At 40.7% G+C, this 26177-nt stretch overlaps 2 protein-coding genes and 1 long non-coding RNA gene across 4 annotated transcripts in view; 1 reads left to right on the top strand and 2 right to left on the bottom strand.

Annotated features, from left to right (window-relative positions):
* Window positions 1-1591: 1591 nt before the first annotated feature.
* On the bottom strand, window positions 1592-20162 carry COCH (cochlin). 2 transcript variants are annotated; one of them, XM_052694752.1, is made up of 11 exons: window positions 20014-20162; window positions 19898-19942; window positions 14429-14585; window positions 9240-9373; window positions 8849-8914; window positions 7930-7974; window positions 7694-7841; window positions 7087-7190; window positions 6224-6450; window positions 4363-4879; window positions 1592-3590 (listed from the first exon to the last, which is right to left on the bottom strand). In XM_052694752.1, exons 1-11 carry the CDS (start codon window positions 20036-20038, stop codon window positions 3415-3417), a joined length of 1644 nt encoding a protein of 547 aa, XP_052550712.1. In that variant the 5' UTR covers window positions 20039-20162; the 3' UTR covers window positions 1592-3414. The 2 variants fall into 2 exon arrangements, with proteins under 2 accessions (XP_052550712.1, XP_052550713.1); XM_052694753.1 differs by having other exon boundaries at window positions 8849-8911.
* LOC128087157 (translation initiation factor IF-2-like) lies at window positions 20084-20844 on the bottom strand. The gene is made up of 2 exons (XM_052696487.1): window positions 20578-20844; window positions 20084-20497 (listed from the first exon to the last, which is right to left on the bottom strand). The coding sequence occupies exons 1-2, from the start codon at window positions 20842-20844 to the stop codon at window positions 20084-20086; spliced, it is 681 nt and encodes a 226-aa protein (XP_052552447.1).
* Window positions 20845-20925: 81 nt separating this feature from the next.
* LOC128085694 (uncharacterized) overlaps window positions 20926-26177 on the top strand; it is a 42728-nt gene continuing 37476 nt past the window's right edge. Inside the window, exon 1 of the long non-coding RNA XR_008209056.1 lies at window positions 20926-21071. This is a non-coding gene — a long non-coding RNA (uncharacterized LOC128085694). The remainder of the gene's footprint in view (window positions 21072-26177) is intronic.

Raw genomic sequence — 26177 nt, 5'->3', positions numbered from 1 at the left:
TGTATGGATACAGTCTGTATGCTTCCCTGCTTAAGTAGCATGCAGGGAACAGTGAGTGGGGGAATGTCTAACATGTTCTCCGTGTATGCAACCCCTGGTTTGGGATCTCAGCCTGGGGTCAATGCTTTCAGCGTTTCCTTGAAGGTTGGAAGGTTCTTTTGACAGGGGAAGTTCTGTTCTTCCTTCAGTTATTTTTACTATGAGTGGAAAAAAAGAAAAAAAAGAAAAAACAAACAAACAAAAAAAAAAAAAAACAAAAAAAAAAACACCCAGGAAATATAAGGAACAGATTAAGCTACTTCCTAGTTTTCTACTAGTGAAAGATTCCTGCGCTCCTGAGTGTGAGAGCTACAGCCCTTACTGGAAGTTTTTGTGATACTAAAAGTAGTTTCAGTTTCTTGAGGACAGAAAGTGGGTATTTTCTACATTTAGGTTGCTTTGGGCGCTCTGCTGGGAAGGGTGATTTTGGATGTGTTAACTACTATGTAATATAAAATTCAGTTGCAATAGGTACCTAAGCCAATAAGCTTGTATTCCTCTACTCTTTTCAGAGTGACAGAATCTTAATTTTTGATAGGCAGCTGTCAAATACACTGCTTTCAGCAGTGGGGTTGCCAGTCTGAGGCCATTCACAGTAGTGAGCATTACCAGTACTCTTTGGGGGAAAAGGGCAGATAAGTTTTCATCCTATGGTCTCATACCCTACCAACTTGGTCTAGTACTAGATCCGGAGGTTGGTGGCCCTGCCTTGGAAATAGATGATTGATGTTGGAAAGGACCCTGGGGTCCCTTCCAACACAAATCATTCTATGATTCTGTGATCATTTTCAGCAGAGAACAGAGTTGTTCTCTAGCAGGCCACATTCCTGAGTGGCAGTTCTAATACATGCAGGAGTATTCCAAATAGAGTTTGCAAGAGTGACGGTGACTGCAACTCTGTTTTACTGCTTGGTCCAGCAGCGTGGGGCTGAACTCTCATGCTGTGGCTTTCCCTCTCACCCAAAGGCAAGCTTCAAATCAGTATCTGTTACTCTGTAGCGTGCTGTTACTCCTCCAAACCAGCCTACTCACAGCACAGTTCACATCCTTTCCACCGTGTCTCTGTATCTCACTAGCTCTCAGTCCTTTTTGCTGTGCCTCACAGACCTTACTTCCAGATCAGAGTTGTTCTTACAAATGCTTGCTTCTGTATAAACTACCTATTTAAAGAAGTATTCTCTGTACCTGCTATTTCTTATCTCAGTGTAATTGGGCACTGTGAGGGTACAAATAATGTCATCACCATTCTGGTAAAATGGAAATATTTGGGCAGTTTAGTGCTGCAGTTTCTGGAAATCCAGACCATCTTTTTCCTCTGTGAAGGAATGACATCAGTAAAGCTGCCATCTTCTTTGCAACAGTAGAAGTAAATTGGGAGGAAAAATGTGATTGTGCTGGCCAGTTTGCATGATTTATATTCAAATCATTCAGCTAGCACCATATTTAATATAAACAACTATTAAAAATTTGGTACTGACTGATCCAAATTAAAAAAACAGCAACAAAAAAAACCCCAAAATAATCTGTGTAAGAAATATCCTTGTCTTCTGAGGATGATTTAGGATTTCTTTTCCTTTTTTACCCCAAGGGGGTATTTAAAATAATTTAGACAGGAAATGTGACATACAACTTATTCAAGCTGTACTACATGAGGCTCATCGTAAAAAGACTTTTATATTACAGGATACTGAAATATCTGTAGTCCCAGTTCTTTGCATTACATAAATTTCTATAAAAAATTGCTAAATTAAACTTTTTCACAAAGTTGATATGAATTTATACAGCAATAGCTGAATACTCTCTTCTATAAACACATGACAACATTAAGGATAACAATTAATAGAAAAATACATGGCATCCTTGCCATTCATGTTTAGTGTAATATATAGCCAGTCATAAGTTATATAGAAATACACAACAAAAGCCTGATGAATATAATCCCTTCAGTGCCACTCCATACCTAAGAATTTAGCAATCAATAGCCTCCCCCCCCCCCCCCCAAAAAAAAATAAAAAATAAAAAAAAAAATTCTGCATTGATGGGAAAAGTGCTGGTTGATTTTCTTTCTTGTATTTTACTTGCAAAAAACCTTTATTTTCTAAAGAATGCTTGAAGTCTGTTATTCACTCCTGGCATCTGGAAGAACTCAGGAAGCCATGTCATAATTTTAACCATGTGAATGTAGGTATAAAAATATTAATATATTTCTAAATTCATAATAAAATAAAGGTCATTTTTCAGGAAGACTGTTCTTTCATCTTTAGGGAAACACATCTCCAAAAACATTTTTACTAGCATTAGGAACTTGTTATTCTGCAAGCTACCACATCCCACTTGCATCTGCTCTCTTCTTTTCTAACCGTGTAATCCTATATAAACCAGTTATGTTTCAAGGTTTGAAAACACCCAGGTTGAAATCCAAAGGTAGCTCATTCCCCAGTGTATGTTCTAATTTAATCCCTTTGCCCAAGTTTCCCATCTGGAACTTTGTAGCCAATAATAAGTTCTTGAAATCGAGAGTATAAGGTGTTAGAGAAAATGCAGGTAAGCAGATATATAAGGAATATCCCAGTTGACTTCAGTGGTAAGGAAATTGTAATATTTAGGACTCAGACCTACAAAGAGAACTGCTATGATGTAAATGCTTCTCAATGCTTCTGTGCCGGATGATGTCATAGAACCATGCTGTTCTATGGGTGTAAATAAATGCCTTTTGGTGTAAACTGTGCCAACCAGATGGCAATATCATTCTCCGTACCAAGATGGTTGATTAGCATGGTGGGGATGGGTTAGGGTTGGACTTGGTGATCTCAGAAGCCATTTCCAACCTTAATGACTCTGTAAATCATTATGTTTATATCTTAAGTAGAGAAACATCTGCCTTATATCTTTTTAAGCTGCCTGGCATGGGTATTGCACAACTGAAGCACTGAAAATACTTAACACTATGAAAAGAACTCCTTAAAAAGATACAGAATCATAAGCTATGGAAGGTTCACAGAAGATATTATTGTGTATTTAAAATTGTATTATTTTTAACTTGCAAGAAGGCACCTAGGAAGTGACAGCAAAAATATCAGAACTCTATTGTTTCTGCTGCTGATAACTGATAGCCATAAGTGCACAATATGCGTAGCTTCAAAACTCAGGCTACTATAAATGTACTGGAAGTAATAATAGCTGTTGGCCAAATTCTGCTTTCCCATATCAAGTACAACCTCTAACAAGCTCACAAGACCCTCAACTGACTACAGAAAGTAGCCCTTCTCTATCCCTTACATGATGATAGTATATGTAATGAAATTTGTCTATTTAAAAGGGACCATTCCAGCCTCACAATTTTAGTTTCAGAAACCATCCAACAGCAGATTTGTCTTATTGCCTAGAGTCCAAAAAATCTTTACAGATGCCTCGAATAACATCAGGAACCATCTGCTCCAATCCAGTGAACTCCCTAGTGAAGAAGGTGTGAGATTCCCTCGGTTCAGAAGCCATGTCTTTCAGATCATCCAGAGGTGCCCAGGCAACACCAACAGAGAAGACCGTTATTCCTAAAATGTAAGAGTATAGCAAAGAGAGAAAATACATAAAATCATTTTGTCCTTGCTGCAAGAAAAACAAGCAATTTCTACATTCATTGAATAATCTAGAACAGAAAATAGTGCTTCAATATCTGTAGTCTATCAAAGATTATTAGATTTTTGCCACTAAATATCAGAAATTAAGTACTTGTCTAATGAAGAACCTTGATATAAATACTAGTGTATCTTACCAGTAAGCATCACAGATATTTTTCGGTGATCAATACGAACATAGCAGTGACACAGCAATTCTTGTCTTTCAAGACTTACTGTTTAGAAGAATTTTGAAAATACATTTGGATCCTTCACGTACCTAATGCTTAGTATTTTCAAGCATCAGAAGCCCAAGATGTTTTTTGGTCAAAATTACTTTTTTTTTTTTCCCCATATATGATGGAGAACAAAAATAATGCTATATTAGATGCTGTCACTGGTTGGAGCTTCACTACATGGCTCTTTATTTTTCATCTACTAACTTCTCTCTTTTTTAGGAAGAAAAGACTGCACTTTTTGAAAAATTTTAGATGAAGTTGCCATGAATGAGTCTACTTACACCTGGCTTGATATTCCCACTTTTCATCCTAATAGAAAACAGTTCCTCAGAGCTCCTGTTCTGCTAAACTTAAGACAAGTATGCTACTTTATTTGCTCTCTAGAGCATAATTTAAAACTTAAAATCTTGATACAGACAATACAGCAGAAATGGGATGAATCAACTCCCACTGCCTACGAGGATCTTTACCTGCTTTTTGTGCAGCAACAGCAGGTCCTCTAACATCATCGTAAGACTGACCATCAGTCAGAATTACAAGGAAATTTTTGTTTGCTCCATCCTTCACTGGCCCAAATACGTTTCTGGTTGTGAAAGAAATGGCATCACCAGTTGCAGTGCCACCGCTCATGTAACGAATGTTCCGGATAGCAGAGAGGACCTTTTCCTTTGTGGTGTAATCTGTGAAGCTGAACTCAGTACGCTGGTCATACGTGAACTGCACAGTTGCAATCTTGGAGCCAATATCAGAGATCTCAAAAGCCTTTGCAACGTTGCTGATGAATTCAAGCATGAGTCGGAAGTTGCTCTCTCCAACACTGCTAGAACCGTCTATCAAGAAGCCTATGTTGACAGAGTTATAGCATGTCTTGCTACACAACATTTGCTCATGTGAGCACAGTTTTTGGACAAGAGGTTTTACATACTTGGTGGTGCCAAACCAGCTGGGCATTTGGTAAGAGAAGAAGCCATTGTTGCGACAGACAGCCTATTTGAAAACAAAAAGTCAAAAGGCAAATTACCAAAATAGGTTCTGTACACAGTAAACAGACAATTAAACTTTTCCCCATCAGAAATTTCAGAACATTTCATTTTATTACTGAGAACCTTAAAAACTTGAAATTTTACTTATGTTCTTAGGATGTGAGCTAAGCTCTGGCTGCTAACTATCCAAAGGAGTGGAAGTTTTGCCTTTTTCTTCACTCACTGCAAATTAGGTTTCTGTATTTTCCATTTTAACATCATAATCTTAAAAAAAAAAAAAAAAAAAAAAAAAAAAAAAAAAAAAGCCAAACCTGTCATACATCGTAAGTACAGACGCATATCTGAGTAGAAATATATGCCCAGGTTATTTTTGAAGTAAAATTTGTTTTTCCTTTGGTTTCTATAGTATATGTCATATATGGTACAGTATTTATGTCAAGTGCAAAGCAATTGAGAAGGGGATTACATTTAAAATCGGCTCTCCAACCGTGGTAAGCAATGTTGCTCAAATCAGAATGCAGAAGACAAGCGGACAAGGCTCGGCCATGTAAGGTCATTCTGTTCTGTGTCTGTAAGTCCACACAAGTTGGACCTGTCTGGGATCGGAAGCAAACTGTCTTGCGCATAGAAGCTGCAGAGCCACAGTGCTTTGTTCATGTTAAGTTATGAACTTTCTGCTGAAATAAAATATTTTAAACCTACCTATGAAACACAAAGTAGTAAACTAGTGCTTAGAAAGCACTTGCGAGAACTGTTTGAGTTCTGTTATTGATTCCTATAGAGCAAGATTGAAAACTGTTCATCCAAGATGAATGTCTTGCATACAAACTCAGTAGGATGCATTTGTCAATCTTTTCTGTCCTTGTTGTAGCCGAAGTAACAAAACAATTCCTCAGATCATATACTGAAAGATAGGTCTCCCTGTCATTTCAGGATAGGACATATACCCGTATTTCTTTGCTTCAACAAGTTTAGTTATGGTTGAGATAGGAGAATCCCTTGCTATGAAAATCTTCGTGCAGCGCAAAGTCCAAGAGCTACAGCTTTGCCAAGGCTCTGAACTGGGAGGATGGCAACACCATTTTGGTACCTTTGTGCAGACCCTTTAGCAAGAAAATAGTCCAGCAGTTGCATGTAATTTCGTAAGAAGAAACGAATAGATTTATTCAGATCTCTGCTACTGCTTACTTTAGGCTTCCTAGTGATTTCTTAGGTTTTTTTTCCTCTTGAATTATTTGGAAGAATATCTTTTATTATATGTGTAAGACTTAGCTCATTAGAACTCCAGCATGAAGTACATTATCTAGACATACCCATGAATGAAAAATGAATAATTACATTCTCTTACTTTGTCAATAAAACCAATGTCTTGTACCATTCCCAGTTCCTCTGTTGTGGGTTTTGCTACAGACACAATGAACACATTGACTCCAAATTCTCTGGCCACTATACCAGCTTCTTCTAAATCATCTGAGGGCCAGCCATCTAGAAACACTACAATGATTTTGGGTATTCCTTTGCGTGCTCCATTTTCCATAGAGAAGAATTTCTGAGCTGCGTGTTTCAGAGCTTTCCCTAGTTTTGAACAGAAAAAGAATGTGAAGAAATAATACAGTAACATTTTGGTACCAGTTTTGTAGATAAAACTGTGCTGAATTTTAATTATGACTACAGGTGTAACTCAGCAAACCAAGGAAACAGCATCTCAGAATATTTGAGTAATTGTGAAGCTTGAGTAACCTTTTGCCTATTTCAAATAAAAAGTTAAAGCAAATTTCCCTCCCCACAGGTCTTGTTTTATGCTAAGCAGATATATTAGTGCCTTCTAACTGAACTGGAGGGAAAAAATTTGAGAAGCTAATTAAATTTAGCTTGTGAAATACAACATATCTGGAAAGCCTAGCTTCCTTGTTTCGCAAATATCCCTTCACAACTACTTATTACTTAACTAGCCACTACCATTCAATAGGAAAGAAATGTAAAGCCTTTTAGACAAGAATTTGTCTCACAATGCCACTCTGTTAGAAGTGAAAAGCTGATTACTGTTTTAACACACATTTGCACTAATAAAATATACAGTAAGCAACCTGAACTTCTGAAAATGGAATTGAAAATGGAGCATTTAAATTACTTTCTTAAATATGTACAGATAGAAATATGTTTCACTTATGTAAAGTAATAACATCTGTTTTCACTGAGGTACAAACTCACCTGTGTTGGAATTGCCTCCTCTGAACCCTAATTCCTTTATGGCAAACAAAACCTCCTTTGCGGCAGTGAAGTTTTTCAGATAGAATTCAATTTTTGGATGCTCACTGCAGAAAAATAAAACATTAATGAACTACGTAGTCTACTTTTCATACCTCCATGGTATTAGCAAGCTAAATTTGAATTTGAATCATTTTGTTCTTGTTCATATATAGTAATTAAAAATGTAGACAATAATCCTTACATAATAATGTACTGAATCTGTAGCCAGAGAAATTATTTATCAGAGTGGACAAATTAAGGGCAGCACATTTCTTAAGCTTATTGAGCGGCAGGAAATACTAGGTTTAAAATGTATACAGAAAAAAATTTGATCATGCCAGGTGTTAAACTAAATGCATTTGTGTGTAAGTGTCACAGAGGCAGAAGATGATCAGGTTTGTTATGTCTTCACATGGACATCTCTCAGGGTAGCACAGCAAACAATGCTCCAAGCTGAGTTATCTTCTCTTGCTTTCTTCCGCCATTATTGAGCAAACACTGTTCTGCAAAACATACATTACTTCTCTTAATTGTCTCTTGGTTATATTTTGTACAGGTCTGCTATTACCTGGCTTGTACAACTCCAACATGAGGCCCTTCCGTGCCAATTCCCAACATTACCGCTACTTTTCCAACGAAGTTTTTCTGCAGATTAAATCTACGTTGGCCGATGTTGTAACTTCCATCAATGAGAAATGCAATGTCAGCTTTACAGTCTGTGAGCATTCAAAATAATTAGACTTACTTAGCACCAAATAAATGTTAGGATTGTGTTTTTCAAAAGTTAAACCTCTGAATTCCTACCTTTGTTTCCAGCCTTTTTCTCAAGGGGCTTCTTAGGTCTTTTGCCTTTAATAAAGGATACAGCATGGATCATTTAAGAACAACAAGACGTATGGAAGAAGCTTAGACTCTTAAGAGTTGCACTGCAGTCTGTCCTCAGTGAAAATTGGCATGGGACTGCATCATTCTTCAGTCAGTTCAGTAGTTACAGATGCAGTGCTATTTCTTTGCTCTTTGGAGAATATTATTTTTCAGATGAAACAATTTAACCTTCCTTTTTACACCTGCCTAGCTGATTACTGAAATGTCTACAGAAAGGCTTATACAGAAACCACTCAGCATCCCAAGCCCTACTGTTTCTCAGTTTTCACTATTTCTCACTTAACTATCTGCTGAACAGGGACAGTTTTTGTGCTTTGGAAGCAAGCTGGGACTTAAACTGTAGAGCAGATGTGCTGTTCACAAATGAAATCTGAGTCCAATGTGTATATGCCACTAACCTTCATAAAAACTGATCTAGCCTTTTAGTGGTGATATTTTCTGTAGAGAAATTCACATACCATCCAAATTTCTGCTTCATAAATCCTGACAGCACTTAGTTGTTAAGTATTTCTGTGAAAAGGAATGCATAATCCATCTTCTCTGTCATTTAATACGAATGAATGTCCCATGAGCTCATAGACTCTTCCTTTATGTTACCTACATCACTTTTCCAAATTCATTCAAGTGTTTCTTCTTTTACACAAATGCTACTGAAATCAGAATCAATCTGATTATAATTCTTCCTTTTCCTGATGAGATACACAGAGAAATGAATTTCACATATGCTTTCTTCTTTATAAATACATCCTGTGAAACTTAGCGTGTTAGTCAGGGACTTGAGCCCTATAGCACATCTTAACACAGGGAACCTCCACTGTTGGAGAGATCTGGCTGGTACCTGTAGCAGGCCGTGCTGTTGACACTGATCGTCCCACTGCTTCAAGCACCAGGTTGCTGGTACCTGCTAAAATATTAGAAGAACAGATTAACGTTATTTCAACGTATTTAGATGAAATTGTGTGCTATAAGAATACTGAATTTCCAACAGTTTACTAGAAGTAGTCTAGAGACTTTCTGTATTATCTAGAAGGACTAATCTAGCTAGAACGGATTTATTTCAAGCAAATAGTCAAAAAAATGAAGATGAAATTAGTTAGTTAGAAGTGAAAATTTTTGCATTTCATATACCAATCACATTATTTGTATATATAAGCACACTGAAAAAGTTTCCTAGACTTCTGTTAATATCTGGAATACAGTTTGCAAAGTAGTAAGTGTGATCCACCTACGAGTCACTGAGAAAGATGAAGCCCATCTAGAGAGCACCTGAGACTGGATCCCATTGGCATTTACAGCTGGGTAGTTTTCCTGTCCTGGGAGAGTCTGTACTCTTACAGCTCCTCCTGCATTGGTGATCACCCCTCTGAGAGAGGAAAAAAAAATTAATACAAATCAGACATTTTAATTACAAGAAAATAAAGCTTTATAATCATTGGACACTATATATTGAACAGTAACCTCCTGAAAAAGATACCATTTAGGCAACTGGTTGTGTTCATGCTAAAACTAACTACGAGGGATTGAAAAGATTGTTAAGGCAAGCTATTCTGCAGGACATCACACAGGCTTAGAAAAAAATACCAAGAAGTTCTAAAATTCCAGCTGTTCTCACTGCAGCAGAACACACTAATTCCTGATGAAAAACCTACAGCAAAAAATATATTTACATTCTTTATGACTCCTAAATATTTGTATCTAAAACAAAATGAAGCATGCTTACTGCAAAATGATTAAAAAAGCCCGGAGGAAAACACTGCTTGCAGTAGTAACTGTTATGGTAGATACTGTGTTATGCATCCACACAGACTGCAGTCAGAAATTGTAGACATTATTGATGGCAATCATCAGATTACTGATATATACAAGAACGGAACCTAAAATATCTTCTTCACTTTCACCTATAGTAAAAATTAAGGTATGATATTTGAACTTAATAAAATAAATAGAACGCGTATTCAATCAATGTAAAATCCCTGATTGCTTTCTCTCTACACTTGGACATAGCGTATTGGCAGTAGAAGCTATACGGCTGAGTAATTTTCACTGATAGAAACGTAAAGTAGAAACTTCAAACTTTGGAATACTTAGATATGATTTGCTATTTCCTATCTTCGTCACTTTAAGCATACACATCTTAAATACACAGTTATGATGGGTTAATTTAAAAAAGCCAGAAGGCTTACTGATTAAAAATATCTTACAAAATCACTTTTGGTATTATAAGACTATTATACCCCCTCTGCCACCCTAGAACAGTCAGTACATAAATGTAGAAGTGAAAAGAAAACACTGAGGAAGTTTTCTAAAACTGAGTAGAGATTTGAGCCCAAAACCTCCTTAGAGAAGGCCACTATCATTATTCTTTCATCAAGCTTCATTTCATGGCTTAATGAACACGTTCTGAGATTGCCTGCCAGTTCTGCTGGTTATGCAAGACTAGTTTGAAAATCTTGCTGATACTTACTTGCTGAGATTGTCAGCACTACTGAGACTTATAGGATGTATGAACATCCAAGAGAACAATAGATACATGTGCTTAAGAAACTTTAGGGTTAAAAAGAGAACTTCATTTGTTATTGCAGGCAGAGAGGTTGCAGTGTCGGGACAGTCAGAGGCTTCGGAACTTTTTTTCCCAGATTTCTTTTTATATGCTACTGGGAGAATGGATTCCATTATTCAGAGCCAAAATTCAATGCAGAGCTTGTCTAAATAGAAGGAAAAAGTTAACAATCTGTAGCATTTGGGCAGGTACAGTACTGTGGAATACAAACAACTGTTTCAAGATTACTGAAATGCTGCAATGTGTGCCTCTGTGTTTACTTTTTTTATCTGTTTGGTTTCCTGCTTGAAGAAAGATCCCAACCTGATCTGATTTAAAGCACTGTGAAATAATCAAGACCAGAGTTTAGAAAAATCTTGTATGTATTTGTGGTAATATGAGCTCTGGGTGTCAGTATCAGAGTTTCCACATAAATCTCCTTGTGGCCTACTTAAAATACATTCAGACATGATTTGCATTTCTATATGAAATTGTGGTTATATATATTTTTATTCTTATGCAGTGAAAGAATTATGATGATGGTTTCAGGTAACTTTTTATCTTTTATATGTATGTCGTATAGACAGAGGAACTTTATTAAAGTTATCCTGAGTGCTTGAGTTTAAAGTCAGGTTTAAAAACTGGCAAATGTAAACAGCACTTCAGATTTCTCCTTACTGTCAAATAGTGAGGAGAGAGATTTCAGCATTAACAAGGTGTTCTACTCTAAGGAAAGGCACTGAGCACAAGGGTAGTGGTGCTGCAAGTGGTGCAAATGCTGCTAAAGGCATTCAAGGCCAGGCTGCATGTGGCTCTGGGCAGCCTGGTCTAGTGGTTGGCAACCCTGCACATAGCAGGTGGTCCTTTTCAGCCCCGCTCATTCTGTGATTCTCTGAAGTGGACTGTTAGTAGTGGTACATACTGAGCAGACTCATCTTGCAGACCAGAAGCTAAGTGTTTGCTCAGAATCTCACACAGCATGGTTTTATGCTAATCATCACATTAATCATAAATGCCTATGGGTCCACAACCTGCTTTTTTACCTCAAGGGAGGGTAGAAAGAGCTGCCGCACAAGGAATGTAATTTTGATCTGAAGTTCCTATTACCATTGCTAACTGTGATAAGCAGCAGCATTTCCTGTAGGGCCCTTGGATGAAAGGAGTTATTTTCAGGAGGCAAAAAAACAGACAAGACAGCCAAATCATCTTTTCTCCCTTTTACCAGCAGAAACTCTTTCCACATTGTTCGTCTTTCCCCACTCCCTTCTCCAAGCTGTGGCCACCTACTGCTGCCTGACTACAATCAATTCAGCAACAGGGAGCTGTTCTGCGTTTCATGCCAGCATCCTCTGGCCCTCTAGATTCTGCTTACTCTGTCTGCTCTGCACTATATTGCTTTTGGCAAGAAAGAAAGCTCAGCAGCAGAAGCAGCCTATACAGCAAAGTTTTCCAGGGGATCTGCTGGTGCTCAGAAGCCAGACAACCCTTCTATCAGTAGCCTTGTAGCAAATGTTACAGCTGCTCAGGGTCTATCAGTGCTTGTAGTTGATTTACAGCCATATTTGCTAATACCACAATTTGGTTTTGTTCACTTGATTTGAGGGAACTTGATGTTTATTTAGAGGTGCTCCTAGCCTGTGACTAGTTATAAAAAATGTGCATGTCTATTTAGCATCTAAACACTGTGTTAAGTTAGGTCTCCATTTAGCAGAATTGGCAGAACAGAGCTGCACAAACTGAGAACTGAGTCCTTTTGACCTTCTGATTATTAATCCAATTAATCACTCAGTAGTAGATTTAACTCAGTTCTTCATGCTTGTATAGCATCAGCTTAGTAGGAGGTTCTCCATTCTTCCCCCTGACAACTAAAACAAATTCTTCTGCCCAGAAAAAGAACAGTATTAAATAAATACTCTGTTTCCTGAGAGTAATTACATGTAAAATAAGAAGAGAAAAAAAGATAAAAAGCCAAATGTAACAAACTAAACCTAGCAGAAAACTCATTCATATCTAGCATTCAGAATTCTTCACAGCTACATTCTGATAAATTCTTTAAAATGCACAATGTAGTATTTTTCTTGCAGTAATGGTCACATCACAGTAGAACTACTCATAGGAATAAGCATTATTTGGTGCATGTAAAAGTTTAGGAATTGAGCCTCAGTTTGGACCCAGCACATGCAAACTGGCATGTGTGTTTGGGAAGAGGAACTAACAATTCTCACAGTCATTCTTCAGTTAAAAAAAATTAAATAAGCACTTCTCCCCAAAATGATGGCACACATAGCTTTGAACTAGATGTGATTGTTTCAGTCGTTTGGAAGAAATTTCTGAAATTCTCAAAACACATACATGATTATACAACAAGAGAGGTAATTACCTATTAGCAACATATTCTTGAGTTACTTTGACACCAAGATGGAGTTTAGCCACTGCAACACAGAACTGGAAGGAACAAGTCTTTGGTATGTTTTAACTGGCTTCTGTAGGCTGAAGTTAGCAGAGACCTGAACAACAGTTTCCTCTCCTCATCCAGCAATTCATATTGACTAGGACCAGCATTTGTCACTTCTTGGGGAAGTGCTCATAGCTTGGGGAAATGCTCATAGATAGAAAATTCTGTGCTAAATGTGAAAGGTTGATGGACTAGTGGCATCTAGCTTAAAGGAGGTCCTTCAGGAAAAGGGAATAGAGAATATTCTAAAGAATATTTCACCTATATTCCTTTTCCCCCCCCCCCCCCCTCCAGAGTGCTAAACTACAATTAATTCAGGAGACTTGGATTTAGTTCATTTACACTGGCATATGAAGAATCAGATTAGAAGATACATTTTAATCCCTTTGTTGCTGCTAGAACACTTGAGTGGTTAGAAACAGCTTTTTGTTTTGTTTTTAAAACTGCGTATTTCAGAGAGAGTATAATATATGTTGATGTATGCTGTGGAAAAAAAAAAAATATTGCATAAGCCTTTGCTTCCTGGTTGGAGAAAGTTAACACACAGTTTATAAGATACAAACTTCAGCAGAGAGCTACATGATGTACATATGTCTGTGCTTTATTGCACATAGGAAAAAAAAAAAAATCTGAACTTTTTATTTCTTGTACCTCCTTTTGTAAAAATGTTGATTTTCCTGGTGCCGTTCTAAAAAAATTATGAGAATCAGAATCACTTTTACTAACTCTCGCTTAAATTAATGAGAGATTCTACTAAGGCACAGTAAATGAAAAACTGGAGTAAAGCAGATGTTGCAGCTGAGCCACAGCACTTGCTGATTTCCTGCAGCTAATGCAGTCAACTTGGGCTGCAGGGAAGGGGGGGAAACAAACACCCCCAGATTTTGTGGATGGAACTTCCTTAGCAGTCAAAGCCACTGGAAGGAGAGGTTTAAGGCTGCTGCCTAGCAAACATGAAAGGTTTCTCCAGTGACCACACAGAACTGAAATGCTAAAAACTGTCCACATGGATGACGTTCATCCAAATCATGCCTAGGTTTGTTTGCTTAAACAGATTTTAACAGTTTCAGGAGAGATGTCATAGAAACTAAAGTAAAAACTTAATTTGCTTTTATTCTCCTGTTAGTTACTTTTTTAGATTGTATATCTATGTCTGCTAGTAACAAACGTTACCTTACAGAGGAAGCCTGACTGCTGCTTTTCAGCATCACTGGCTTTGTTGTTATCAAGAACACTTGCAAACCACCCACTTTTACCCCCACAGGTATGGTCTGTTCTTCTAATGACATTCCAGTTATATTAGGAAGCTATCTAAAGTCCTTAAGAATCTTCATTATAATAGCATCAAAAGGATAGCATTTAGAAAAGTAGCAAGATTGTATATAAACTCAATACAAGGATTAACAGTCAGTCATCTGACTTACCTGTGTATGGCAGCTCCACAGACACTGGAAAGAGAGGCATAAACTCCATCCCCAAAGACGTAGAATTGCCACAGAGGACAGTTTGCTGGGCAAAGGACATCTTCTGTCTCCTTTCTAAGGTCAAGTCCTCTTGTAAAGCATGTGATAGCAGTGGAAGCTAAAGAAAAAGAAAAACTTGTGACCTGAAAAATCCAATTTTTTTGTTATTGTTCTTAAGCAAGCCTCTCTGTTGCCAAATATGAAGCACTGTTTGAATTTGAAATTAGGTACAGCCTCTCATCCTGTGCTTCTGTATGTCTGTAAAGGTCTCTTTAGCACTTACAGGTGTGCAGCTATGACAAGTATAATGCAGTTCTCAATTTATGGGAAGAAAAAAAAAAAAAAAAAAAAAAGTGGCAGAAAAGTACAGAAAAGCTTTTAAAAAAAAAAAGAACAGGAAACACTAAACATTAGAATAATATCCAGGAACAGTACAGGGGAAAACAGCAGCAATTTACAACATGTGCAAATTTACCACAGAGAGAAAGGCCAGGGAAAAAAGCCTAGAGGGCTGGCGGGCACAAGAGGGAATGGCACTCTCCAGGACAGGAACCAAAGAACCCAGACATCCTCACAGTGCTCTGCAGCCATGGGCAACCTGTGTACTGCCTGGGAAGCCTCTGTCTGGTGTCATTCATGGAAAACAGGTTGACAGCAGCCATCTCCCTGAGCTTCTGCAGTAAACCCTACTGAAGCCAGTAGAAAAGCAAAAAGGGAGTACCAATCTTTCTGCTCTAGCAAGACTAACTGCATCTCAGACATTCATATCAGCTCACTGCAATTAATATTAAATCATCACATTTGTGGAGATAATGCTAAGATTCAGTCAGTGAGACTAAAATTATTTACTGGTTTTCAGCACATGAATTTTTCATGTAAGAATTCTGTCTTTTTTTTCCTTGAAAGTTGCTCCCCAAGTTATCGTCCTTTGGCTTTTACTGTGCTTACGTGTTCATACACCTACACACACAGACAGGTGTATACCAATGTTAAGTTTTGCCTGCTGGTCTGAAGCTTTTTCATTTGAAAACTTAGAGGTCTTGTATACTTAACTACCATCTTGCTGCTAAATGGTGCAGTCTGGTAGCATAGCAAGTTAGGGTTTTAGCTTAGATCAACCAATTCATCATCATAAGTTCAACTCATGACTGGATATTCTGAAATTCCCAAGAGCACGTCTTGCCACCACTAAGAACTAGTAGGTGCAAGAACCTCTTCTGTAGCCTTTCTATGATATTGAGAGCTGACAGAGTCTAGCTAACAATTAGGTACATACACCATGAGCTTGTGTTTCATGGATTAGCGTTCCATCTCACGCCTGCTTCCCTCCCCACCCTTTCCACTCTTAACCCAAAGTGTTTATTGACCCCAAAATAAGCTGCCGTTATTTGAAAGACTGCTTTTGGAGCATGTGCTGTTCCTAATCAGCAGATGGAAGAGATTACATTGCTGTGGTGCCTCCTGCTAATCTCACTGACTTTAAAGCTAACAATCAGAACATCTACAGCTGGAAATGTACACAGTGAAGCGTGTCTGATCACTTCTGCTGCATAAATTTAACAGATGTGTTTACAGAACATATGTGTAGTTTTGCTTTTTAAGTATACCTATTCCTCATTAATACTATATGTAAACTACAGTAAGCTATCTAATTACATCTTCCTAAAAAACCTTAGCAGCTATTTGTCACCACTAAGATGTTACTTAAATACGCTGAGTATGTCTATATAGTCCAGGTGAAGGGGGAAATAAAAGCAGGAAATGCTTTTTCACTTCCTCCTTTCAAAATAATAGAAGATGTCTACTTAGTATGAGCCACTAAAGTTCTTTAGTCTTATTATCAAGTTTCCTAAAAACAAAGAAATTTTTTTTAGGCCCTATGCAGTCTTCCCTACCCACATCCTATCCATGTTTAGTCTTACATCTTTGCCTTAAAAACAGAAGTCTGCAAAATAAGCAGAATGACCATGCTTATACCTAGAAGCTCATCAGTTCCAGAGTTAGAAGTGCTAAGATATTTTGTATTTCATAATGAAATAACATCCATCAAGTGACAACTACCAAGGCCATCAAACAACAGCCAGAAAGCTGGATACTCTTAAAAGAATCACTGCAATAGGCACTAAAGGTAATCCAGTCTTGCAGTACAACTTGTGCTGTGTGCCCTGGAACATTTTTCCAGCCTCCAAAAGTGCTAAACACCACAGGAAGTTTGTAATACCTGCCACTTCTAATGTACTTACCCTGACTGAGTTCCTTGGCAGGCTGCACATATGAATACAATTGGATATGTCTAATTAACACATGCCCTATTGCTTGGAGATCTGCGTTTCTCTCACTAGCAGACACTCTCTAAATGCAGTCATGTCAAACTAACATTTTACATTTTTGATCGCTCTGAAGATGGTGGTGATCATGGAGAAACCTGGCTATGTTTTTTCTAGCCAAGGAAACACAGATGTATACTGAAGCCCAATACCTTTTCTATGTACTGGCTGCCTAAATATCCTCATCTGTACCTTGTAAGAGGTACTCCAGATGGGAGACACCAAATTGCTGCTGTGTGAAGAGCTGACACACTGCAGCTAGGACCTTTACCAGCTCACAGCTCAGTTGGATCAACCATGAAAGTTTTGTAACATACAATTTGACTTTAAGTACTTATGCTGTTAATTAAAAAGTAGTTTATTTTATTTTGCTGTGTAGATACAGCTTCCTAAGCTATAATTTTGGAACTAACATTAGCAATGTCAGGAACACTATCAAGAACACTATCAAGATAGTAAGCAGTGGGTACCAAAATTAATGGTACCAGCTTTGCAGTGATTTTGTTTCTCCCTGTTATTTAATGAATCCTGTAAAAATCACAAGCAGCCCAATATGAACTTAGAGTGCATTAATCATACCTGAACACTGGATCATACGGAATAGTTCTCTACCTGCTTACACGGTAATCATTCTTGCCAAGTTTTGTGAGGCACTGCTACTCAAATTTAAGAAAGTAGTTGTTGTTGTTAGCATATCCACGGTAATTTATCTTTGCAGAACCAGTAACATACAACCCAAGCGTCATAATCACTGTGATTTAAGAATGCAAGAACAGCAGTGCTTGTAATATTTCTCTGGATACTTATGTGACCCAGTACTCTTACCAATTTCATGAATGCTTAAGGTCTAAAGCCATGCATTTTTTAGATAGAGGAAGGATAAGCTTGCAGTTAACAAGAAAGGACTCAGTCCAAGACCACTACCCAGTCTAAAGTTCGATGGAAAGCAGAGACCTCTGTATATGTGAAAATAACACATTAGTCTATAAAAAATGACCATAAACCCGCTCTGTCAAGACACACTCCTTAAGCCTTATGGAGACACTACTTCAAGGCATTCCGAAAAATCTGCACACAAAAAAAAACAAACAACAACTGTATTTCTTCCTGTTTCAAGCCATATTTAAAGGCAGGGATGAATGTCTTCCTTCGCTGTAGACCTAAAAAAAGAAAAAAAAAGTGAAGGCTCACTTCTGTGCTGACACACTGGTAACCATGCTTTCAATCTTTCCATCAGTTTGATATTTTTGTTGCCTCATCCCACATACTTTGATTTGCTCTGAATAGCATTGTCTTATGCCCACCTATAAGAAGTCCTCACTTCATTTTTGACAGGAGTCACTAAGACTCTAGAAAAATGAAATCAATGCTGAGATTTGAGCTCTAACCTTGAAATTTCCATGTATTGTTTTGGAAAATCAGACTTCATGCAAGGAAAAAAAAAAAAAAAAAAAAAAAAAAAAATCTATGTAGGTTATAAGTGTCAGGGACTCCTAAGACCAAGATATCTTTACAGGCCATAAAATAGGGGCTTTTTTTAAATTATTTTTATTTATTTATTTATTTATTTATTGTATGTTTTATACAGGTCTGAATTTCCTCTTCAGAACAGAAAGGTTTGTTTGATTTTTTTCTTTTTTTTTTTTTTTTTTTTTTTTTTTGGTCTTGAGGCTTCAGACAAACCTGGATTTATATGTCATGCATTGACTATTCCTACCAGCCTTGTCCGTAGCAGAAGAAAACCATGTTGGTAGAAATACACCTGCTTACATTTTGGAAAGCGTGTTCATAGATTATATACTTATTTGTGCTATGTTCAGTACGTATCTCGGTACGAGGAGCAATGCAATTTAAAAAAGCATCAGGGCTGTGTTACTTATTTTAATCTGAGGTTTGCACTTTTCTGTTCAAATTAAGTTCACTTACTACCATGTCAGTGTGCACCCACCACAGTCATTGCCATATACATATATATATCCATATACAGTCATCTCGTGTATGACAGCCGCAGTCATCGTACTTGGCTGTATTTGTGTGTATTTGTTAAAAGGGAACTATGAGAAAAGATCTCCCTGAGTAGCTACAAGCATAAATAAGGCAGATATTCAAGGGAGCTCGATGTTCTCGCATTACTTTGAATGTCAGAATTTTAACCTTTTTTGTTTTCCCATAAAAGTTTATGCATGCTTCTAGCTCAATCATATTTGCCAGCATCCCCTTAACATTACGTTAGTTGGTCCCAGATACCTTCTAATTAGAGGCTTCTTCTCCAGCCATGGGAGAAAGCATTACAAAAAACTTTTCATTTGTTTCCCGCTGATATTTCACCTGTGATGCACCTGTAAAACAACAAAAGGAACCGGGGTTGCTTGCTGTAGGTTTTCTGTCGCTGTTCTGTTGTTTTATTCTTCAGTCACAGCAGTCCTGTGACGTACGGCTATTATCTCGATAACAACAACCGCTTCCTGCTGAAGGGACCCCGAGCGATCGCCCGGAAGCCGCAGGTCACTCACCGGCCGCGGACAGGGCGATAACCAGGCGGGCGCTGCCGGGTCTCCTGCCCGCCCTCCCCTGCGCTAGAAGGGCCGACCGCGCGGCTCGCATCCGTCGGACACTTCTTGCGGCGTTTCCTGCGGCTCGCGGTTGCCTCGGTTTGACAGGCTTCGGACACCCGTTCTCCAGAGGCGGGGATGCAGTCCCTCAGGTCACGTAGCAGCTCCCGCACCGCTAGGTGCGTTCAGTTCGCTCTTTGCTTTCCAGGTCGCGTTGACGGCGGTGCGGGCGCACAAAATTCGTATCGATTTCACAGGCAAAATCGCGCTGGGGATCCTCGCGCTGTCGGTGCTCGGGCACCCCGCTGCACACAGCGGCACACACACACACACACGGCACTCCCCCGGGCACACACGTTTTTTACCGCTACGTTCAGACCAGGAGGGAGAAGAGCGGAAACACTTCCATATACCTCCCGTGCCCCTCTGCATTCTCACCCCCCCCTTTCCCGGCCTTTGCGCCACTCATACCCCAAAGGACACGCCGGCTCTCAAAGCCAGCCCCGCAGACGCGTCTTGCCGCCGTGCGGGGCAGAGGACCGCACGCTCACCTGAGCTGTCACTCCCGCGCGCGGGGCCGCAGAGCAAGAAGACGCCTACGGAGAGATAGAGAGCGGGTCGGGCCGGGTCGCACCGGGTCGGGTCGCCCCGTAGACGCGGTACGCACCAAGGAGAAAGGGGGTGAGCTGCATGGTGGTAGGGCACGCTCCCGGGCGCGAAGACAGGCGCAGCGCAACCTAGCCGACGTCCTCACCGGGTTGCACCTCCGCAGCGCTGTGTCGCAGCTGCCGCCGCGCACGCCTTAAACCTCTCCCAGGGCGCATGGGCACTGGGCAGGCGAGGGCGGCCGGGGTGGGAGCGAGGGAGGGAGCAGGCACTGGCGGGGCGGCCCCAGCGCTGGGCGCAGCCCGGCCCGGTGCGGCAGGTGCTGCCGTTCCGCCCCCGCCGCGCGTCCCATTCCGCCTCCGTCTGCTCAGACGGCACTGGCGGCCGCTCTCCTCGGAGCCGCCGGGAAGCCGCTTCGGTGCTGCTGCCGGCCGCGAAGCCCCGGCCGTGGCGACTCGCCCCCTGCCCGGCTCCCTGCTTCGCGCACCGCCAGCCTGCCTTCGCCGTTTGCCCCTCAAAACCGGCCCTCTTAATTCTCCGTGTCCCTGTCACATGCGTGTTTTGAACACCTTATTTCAGATGGAGTCAGTCTAACGTTTCATGAAGTGACTCGGCTGTCGGTTACAGCGTCGGGAATTAGTTGGGAACAAAAGCCCCGGCGGGCAGCCAGACTGAGCCGGGCTCGGCCGGTGCCGAAGAGCGGCTCGGCACAGCGCGGTGCCCCCGCGGCGCTGGGTGCTGCGGGCTGCGGACCCTTTCGTCTCCCGTACGGGTGGAGCGCCCTGACCGTACCGAACCGGCTGTGTTCGGTCTGCAGTGACAGCGTACAGTTCAGCTTGGGTTTAAACAAAACGTTGCTTAAATTAAAAAAACAAACGGGCAAAAAAGACATTTCAGAGCCCGCTTAGTCGTAGGATTCGATGCGTACCTGCTTATGTGCTGTAAAGTGTTAACTGGTGTGAGCGTGACATGGGCAGATTGCTCTGAGCGCATCGGAAGGAGTGGAACGAACGCATTTATTTCAACGAATGCCTGCAATCGCGTTCCTTGCTGGTTGCCGGCATTCGCTGTTTAAATCTGCTCGGACGGCTGCTCCTAGGTACAAGCCTTCAGACGGAAGTAAGCTTGCAGAGTTCCCAGCAATGGGCACGCGGCGAGCAGCGGGCTCCGCGCCGGCGCTGCGACGGCGCGCGGCGGCTGTAGCCTTCCTCGGGCCGCGCCGCGCGGCTCTGCAGCAGCTGCTCGCGTGGGAGCGCGCGTCGGGTGGGCTTCTTCCTGCGCTTCCAAAGCAATCGGCGAGATGTCCGCCATCCGCTCAAGGATATCCTGCGCGTACCGAAATAGGACGCGTGACCGGGTACGTTAGTGGTAAACATTTTTCGGAGTTTATTTCAAAAGAAGTGGGAACACGATCCTCCTCCCGCCGCCCCCAGCTCCGTGTCCCACAAGCGCGGTCGTTGCTGCCCTCTTGCCGTGCCCCCTCCTGCGTGGTATCTCCGTGCTGCGTTATCCGAGCAGCAGGACTGGCCATCCAGAGCTTCTGTCGGCCTTTCCCTGTTTCGGTGGGTATTAGAGAGCTGTCAAAGGCCGCGAAGACTGCCTCGGGACGGGAGCCCCGCGATACTCACTGCGGGCACAGCAGTGATCGGTGCTTTCCAAAGAAGGGGGGTTGCTTAATTATTACTATTATTTAAAAGATCTTCTGAGAAGCCAACCGGCACCTCATAGAAGATGCCTGTCACACGGCCCATCATCCGCAGGGCAGTGATGGTCACCTGATGACCCTCTGGTTCCCTTCCCGATGCCACCTATTCCCCAGCCCCTTCTGTCCTCTGTGTCCACTGCACCATAATCTCCTCAGGCTTAGCGAAGTACGCGGGAGCACGAGCCCGGCCGTGGGGCAGGCGGCTGCATCACATTGTACTTGGTGCGAGGGAAAGGCAGGAGGAACTGGGAGAGGCTTCCTTTTAACTTGGGGAATACGGGAGATGCCTGTGCTGAGTGACACAGGCTATCTGTTCTGCAGCACCACAGAGCCACTCTGTCTTTCCTGTAAAGAGGTTTCAAGCTGTGCTGCCTCGGGAAGGTCCCCGAGACACTGGCAGGAGTGCTGACAGGGGAAAAGCAAAGTGTTGCCATGTTGGCACAGTGCAGGTGAGTGCCCAGCTGGGAGTGGCTGCCGGTGGCAGGATCATGGACTGCCTCAGCAGAGCAACCATTCTGGGGCACCTCAATGGCTTTTGGCAAACACTGCATTCTGGGGCCCTTTCTCCTGACTTGCTTGGCCTTGATTTGTTCATACACGCCATCACCTTAGTTAGGCTACTTTATATTACTTTCATGTTTGTATTTTTTTTTCCCTGAATTAATAACTTGTCAGTAAATCTGAATAGAAGCCTGTCCACTGGAAAACTGCATGAAAATGAAAATGTTGCAACAAGATGAAGAAAATAACTGGGTAGTGGGACCAGTGCATAGAGAGGCATCTCTGTCACAGCAGAAGTTTGATACTAGAGGCAGGGCTGAGCACTGGCACTGTCAGCTTTCCTGTCAGGCTGCTGAAGTGCTCCTTGGCAGCCTGCTGGCCCAGATCGCCTGTCCAGACACAGCTGAGGAGTTGGTCTATTCTAGAAACTTCGCATCTTCTTCTTGGAGTCAGAAAGTCTTTATTCACACCCATGGACACACGCCAGAGCACAGCAGGAGGCCAAGGCCCACAGGGCTGCAGCAGGGTGCAGAGATGGGCACTCTGCCTGGAGTTGCACAGTCCTAGTCCTCCTGGGAGGGCTTGCTGCAAAGGCCTGCAATCATATCTTGAAGCAGCACAGAGCTGTTCTCCAGTGCTCTCGCCTGGCATGCAGGTCTCTCCTTGAAGGCTCAAGCAGGGAAGTTAGCCAGCAGTTCCTGGTAGGGAGCAAGCCCTCATCTACTCACAGTTTATATACTTTATATTGGCATTTAATTTCATGCAGTAATTGAAGTTCCTCTGAGGAGGAACCAGGCTCACACCTGGTTCCTCTCTTTTTGGGGCTTCTTTCACCAGGGACAGAGGAACAGTCAGCCACCTCTTGCTGTGATCAGTCTGGAACTCCCCTCTGCCCAGCCCCTGCTCTGTGCTTTTCTATCTTTTGAAGAGACCCAACTTTATAAGATAAAGTGAAAATGCAGGTTTTTCCTGTGGATTTTAGTACTGTAGTCACTTTGGGACAAAATAAGAGTAATAGAAAACATTAAATGAATTTCATACATAAATTTTAAAAACATATAAAACTGCGAGGTTTGTTTTGGGAGTAATGAGTGACTCTGGACTCATTCTTATGTGTGTTGCTTGAGATATCTTGAAGACCTTTGTTATCCAAGAGGTGTATTTGATTAGCATTTTGCAGACATTTTTTTGTGTGTGCAAACACTGAGGATCCTTAAGTGTTGGGCCTCACAACCATCTGCCGCACTTTCGCTCTTCTGTTTCACTTTGGGCAGCAATGATGTTGTGAATAGGAGCGCAGTGCCAGTCAGATCTTTTCCTTGTGCTGTGAGCTGAGGATGCTGATCTTTAGGATCAGACCCAAGGCATACCTCCATGCATTTCAAATCCCTCTTCAACAGCTAGTGCTTCTAGTCTGGGGGTTTGTCTGTCTGTTCAATCAGGAAGCCAGAGGTATTGCTTCCCATTTTGGAAATTTCTTCTTAGAGAAATACACAGCTTTGGGTAAGTGAGATGCATTTTTCTGCTTCACATAAATGTTATGTTAATCCTGAATGGGAAGTGCCCAGTCAGAGCCTGCCTGTAGTCATATGGCTGTTGTTGAACGTGTGGCTTCTGTTATTTCTGGCTCTGCAATTGGTGAACATGCTGTTCCTTCCACTTCCTTTGGTAATGGTCATCTGCACATTTTGAGGGTAATCCAGGGCACTGCTCACACCCCCTCCGGAGCCGTTCTTAAAAAATGCATTCTTTGTCTTTCCTTCGTGCACACTTATGTAGGCACACATTGTCTGTAATGATCCTTAAGTGGAAAAGATATTTACTCATCAAGAAAAATGAAGGTACAGTGAATTCAGTTTGTTTGCTTTAACCCCTTATATTTGAAGCAGAATTGAGAAAATGGGTTAGAATTTGAATTGCTACCTTTTGAATTGTTGCCTTTTCTCTTAATTGCTGTGATAAATGAAAAAAAAAAAAAAAAAGAAATAAAGAAGGAATATTTGTAAGTAGTGTAGCATACAAGGAACCTCTGTAACACACATTTATTGCCGTGCCAGAAGGGCACACATTGCCAAACCTGAACAATGCCTGGCTATATTGACAGGCAGAAGTGCATCATTAATGGATTGCCTGGAGTCAGAGTCATAAAAAATCGTTTGTAACTCTTTTATATTTCTTTTGGGATTTTGAGTATAGCAAACTAATGAAAGTCTAAGTTAGCTATATTTTATTCATTGAGAGAAAAAAAACAAACAAAAATAACCACATTATTACTGGGATAATACTTCATCATCCATAAAGTTGGCTGAAGAGGGAACTCTTCAATTCTGTAAGATGTGTTTTAATACATTTTAACAGAGGTTAAAACACTTATTAGAACCTTTAGTTTAGAATATTTAATCAGACTTCTGGTAACAATTCAGTAAACAAGTAGAAGTGTCCGCTGTTTTTTAGAGTTGAATTACAATATGTCTCTAGCAAAAGCTGTATTTTTCTCCCGCATGGCTTTTCTAGTGCTTCAGGTTTTTCTGTTCTCTCTTCAATAGAGTTATGTGAATACATTTTCTTACTGTGGGAAATCCCTGCCAGAGCACTGATGTGCCATATCTCACATGTGGAGACAAACACAGTCACTTCCGTAACTGCATCTCATCCTCACTCTGCTTGGGCAGGTGACTGCAGGGCAGCCACAAATGAGAGGACAAAGCACAAAGAGACCACCTGACAAGGATGTGTAGAGAGATGGTTTCCTTGAAATGTAGTATCTTAAAGCTGTAAATAGACACAGGCTGATTTTGTTGCCGAAATACGTGGCTGCTTTTGGCAGCAAAACATTGTTTTTCAGGGGAATGTTTGATAGAAAACCTATATAAATTCTAAGGTCCTCTAAGGTAATATTACAGGCTTTCCAGGTTGTATGCTCTGTGATCAGTGTTGTGCTGGGCTAGCAGACGTTGGTTTGCTGTCTGTGAGGCTGCTCTTTGTCGAGAAGGGCACATGAGGACTGAGTGGCACAGCGTATGCATTGCTGCAAGGTCGGACTCTCCGACTTCCTTTGGAAAGAACAAAACTTTGCAAAGAAAAGGAAAACGATAGACTGGCTTCTACTCATGCCACTTTTGGTCAACTAAGTGAATGATTTCTTGTATGAAGAGTATTCAGTATAGTGTTGGAGTAAAGAATTAATTTATTTAAAACTCGTTTGAGTGAGTGGTAGCTGTAAGCCACCAGAGATGTCTGGGTTAATCCCTGCTGTTTTCAAGGGCTTCTATCTCCTTCTTTTAACACTGTATTCTCTCTTGGTAAGTGGGTCTTACAAACTCATTCAGATCATAAAATCAAAAGAGAGGAAATACTTTCTCCTCCAAAAAATCAGAGACCGAAGGGTAGAATAAACAGTGCCTCTTTTATTTGATAAAAGTCGTACTGAATGATGAATACATATTTTCATTTTCACAAAAAGTGAAAACTTTTTTTTTTTTCCTGTCAGCTATTAATAGTTTGAAAGAAATATAAAGTATCTGGAGATAAAAAGCACTGCAGAAATTAGGGAGGTTCTTAGAGACAGGTGTTACTGTAACACTTTGCCGCAGGAATTAAATGTACATCAGACTACAATCTGACTGCTTACTTCAGAACATTTGGGGAATATCTTAATTTTTATATGGGTTATGACAATGTTTACTTCCATGTGTTTTCAACCCGTACCCTTTAAAGAAGTATTTCAAGGCCTTAAACTTTGTACGCTTTGTTCTCAGATTTTTGTTTTAATTCCTTCTGGTTTCATTGAGATTTATTTCCCTTTTGACACTGTTGTCTATGTTGGCTCTTAGAATCTTATTCAGATCATGATATCAAAAGAGAGGAAATATTTTCTTGTGTCTTCCAGCTTGGCAGGAGGACCAGTTAATTCTTCAAATGTGGATGTGGTGTGGGATTTGAAGTTCTATTTTCACTACCTCAAGTTTGATCAGTATTTGCAATCTCTGAATTACACATTTATTTCTATATATTATGAC

The sequence above is a fragment of the Tympanuchus pallidicinctus genome, unplaced genomic scaffold (genome assembly GCF_026119805.1).
Source record: "Tympanuchus pallidicinctus isolate F22 unplaced genomic scaffold, pur_lepc_1.0 scaffold3, whole genome shotgun sequence".
NCBI lineage: Eukaryota > Metazoa > Chordata > Aves > Galliformes > Phasianidae > Tympanuchus > Tympanuchus pallidicinctus.
The sequence above is the reverse complement of the archived record's forward strand: the minus strand, read 5'-3'. Positions and strand labels throughout refer to the sequence as shown.

Excerpts from the sequence above, each read along its gene's own strand:
- COCH (XM_052694752.1), bottom strand. The coding sequence starts at position 20,038 with ATGCAGCTCACCCCCTTTCTCCTTG. Across the intron at positions 4,880-6,223 it reads ACATTGGTTTTATTGACAAA|GCTGTCTGTCGCAACAATGG; the intron begins GTAAGAGAATGT and ends GTTTTCAAATAG. Across the intron at positions 3,591-4,362 it reads TGTTGCTGCACAAAAAGCAG|GAATAACGGTCTTCTCTGTT; the intron begins GTAAAGATCCTC and ends CTTACATTTTAG.
- LOC128087157 (XM_052696487.1), bottom strand. The coding sequence starts at position 20,844 with ATGTCTTTTTTGCCCGTTTGTTTTTTTAATTTAAGCAACGTTTTGTTT. Across the intron at positions 20,498-20,577 it reads CCCAACTAATTCCCGACGCT|GGACACGGAGAATTAAGAGG; the intron begins GTAACCGACAGC and ends CGCATGTGACAG.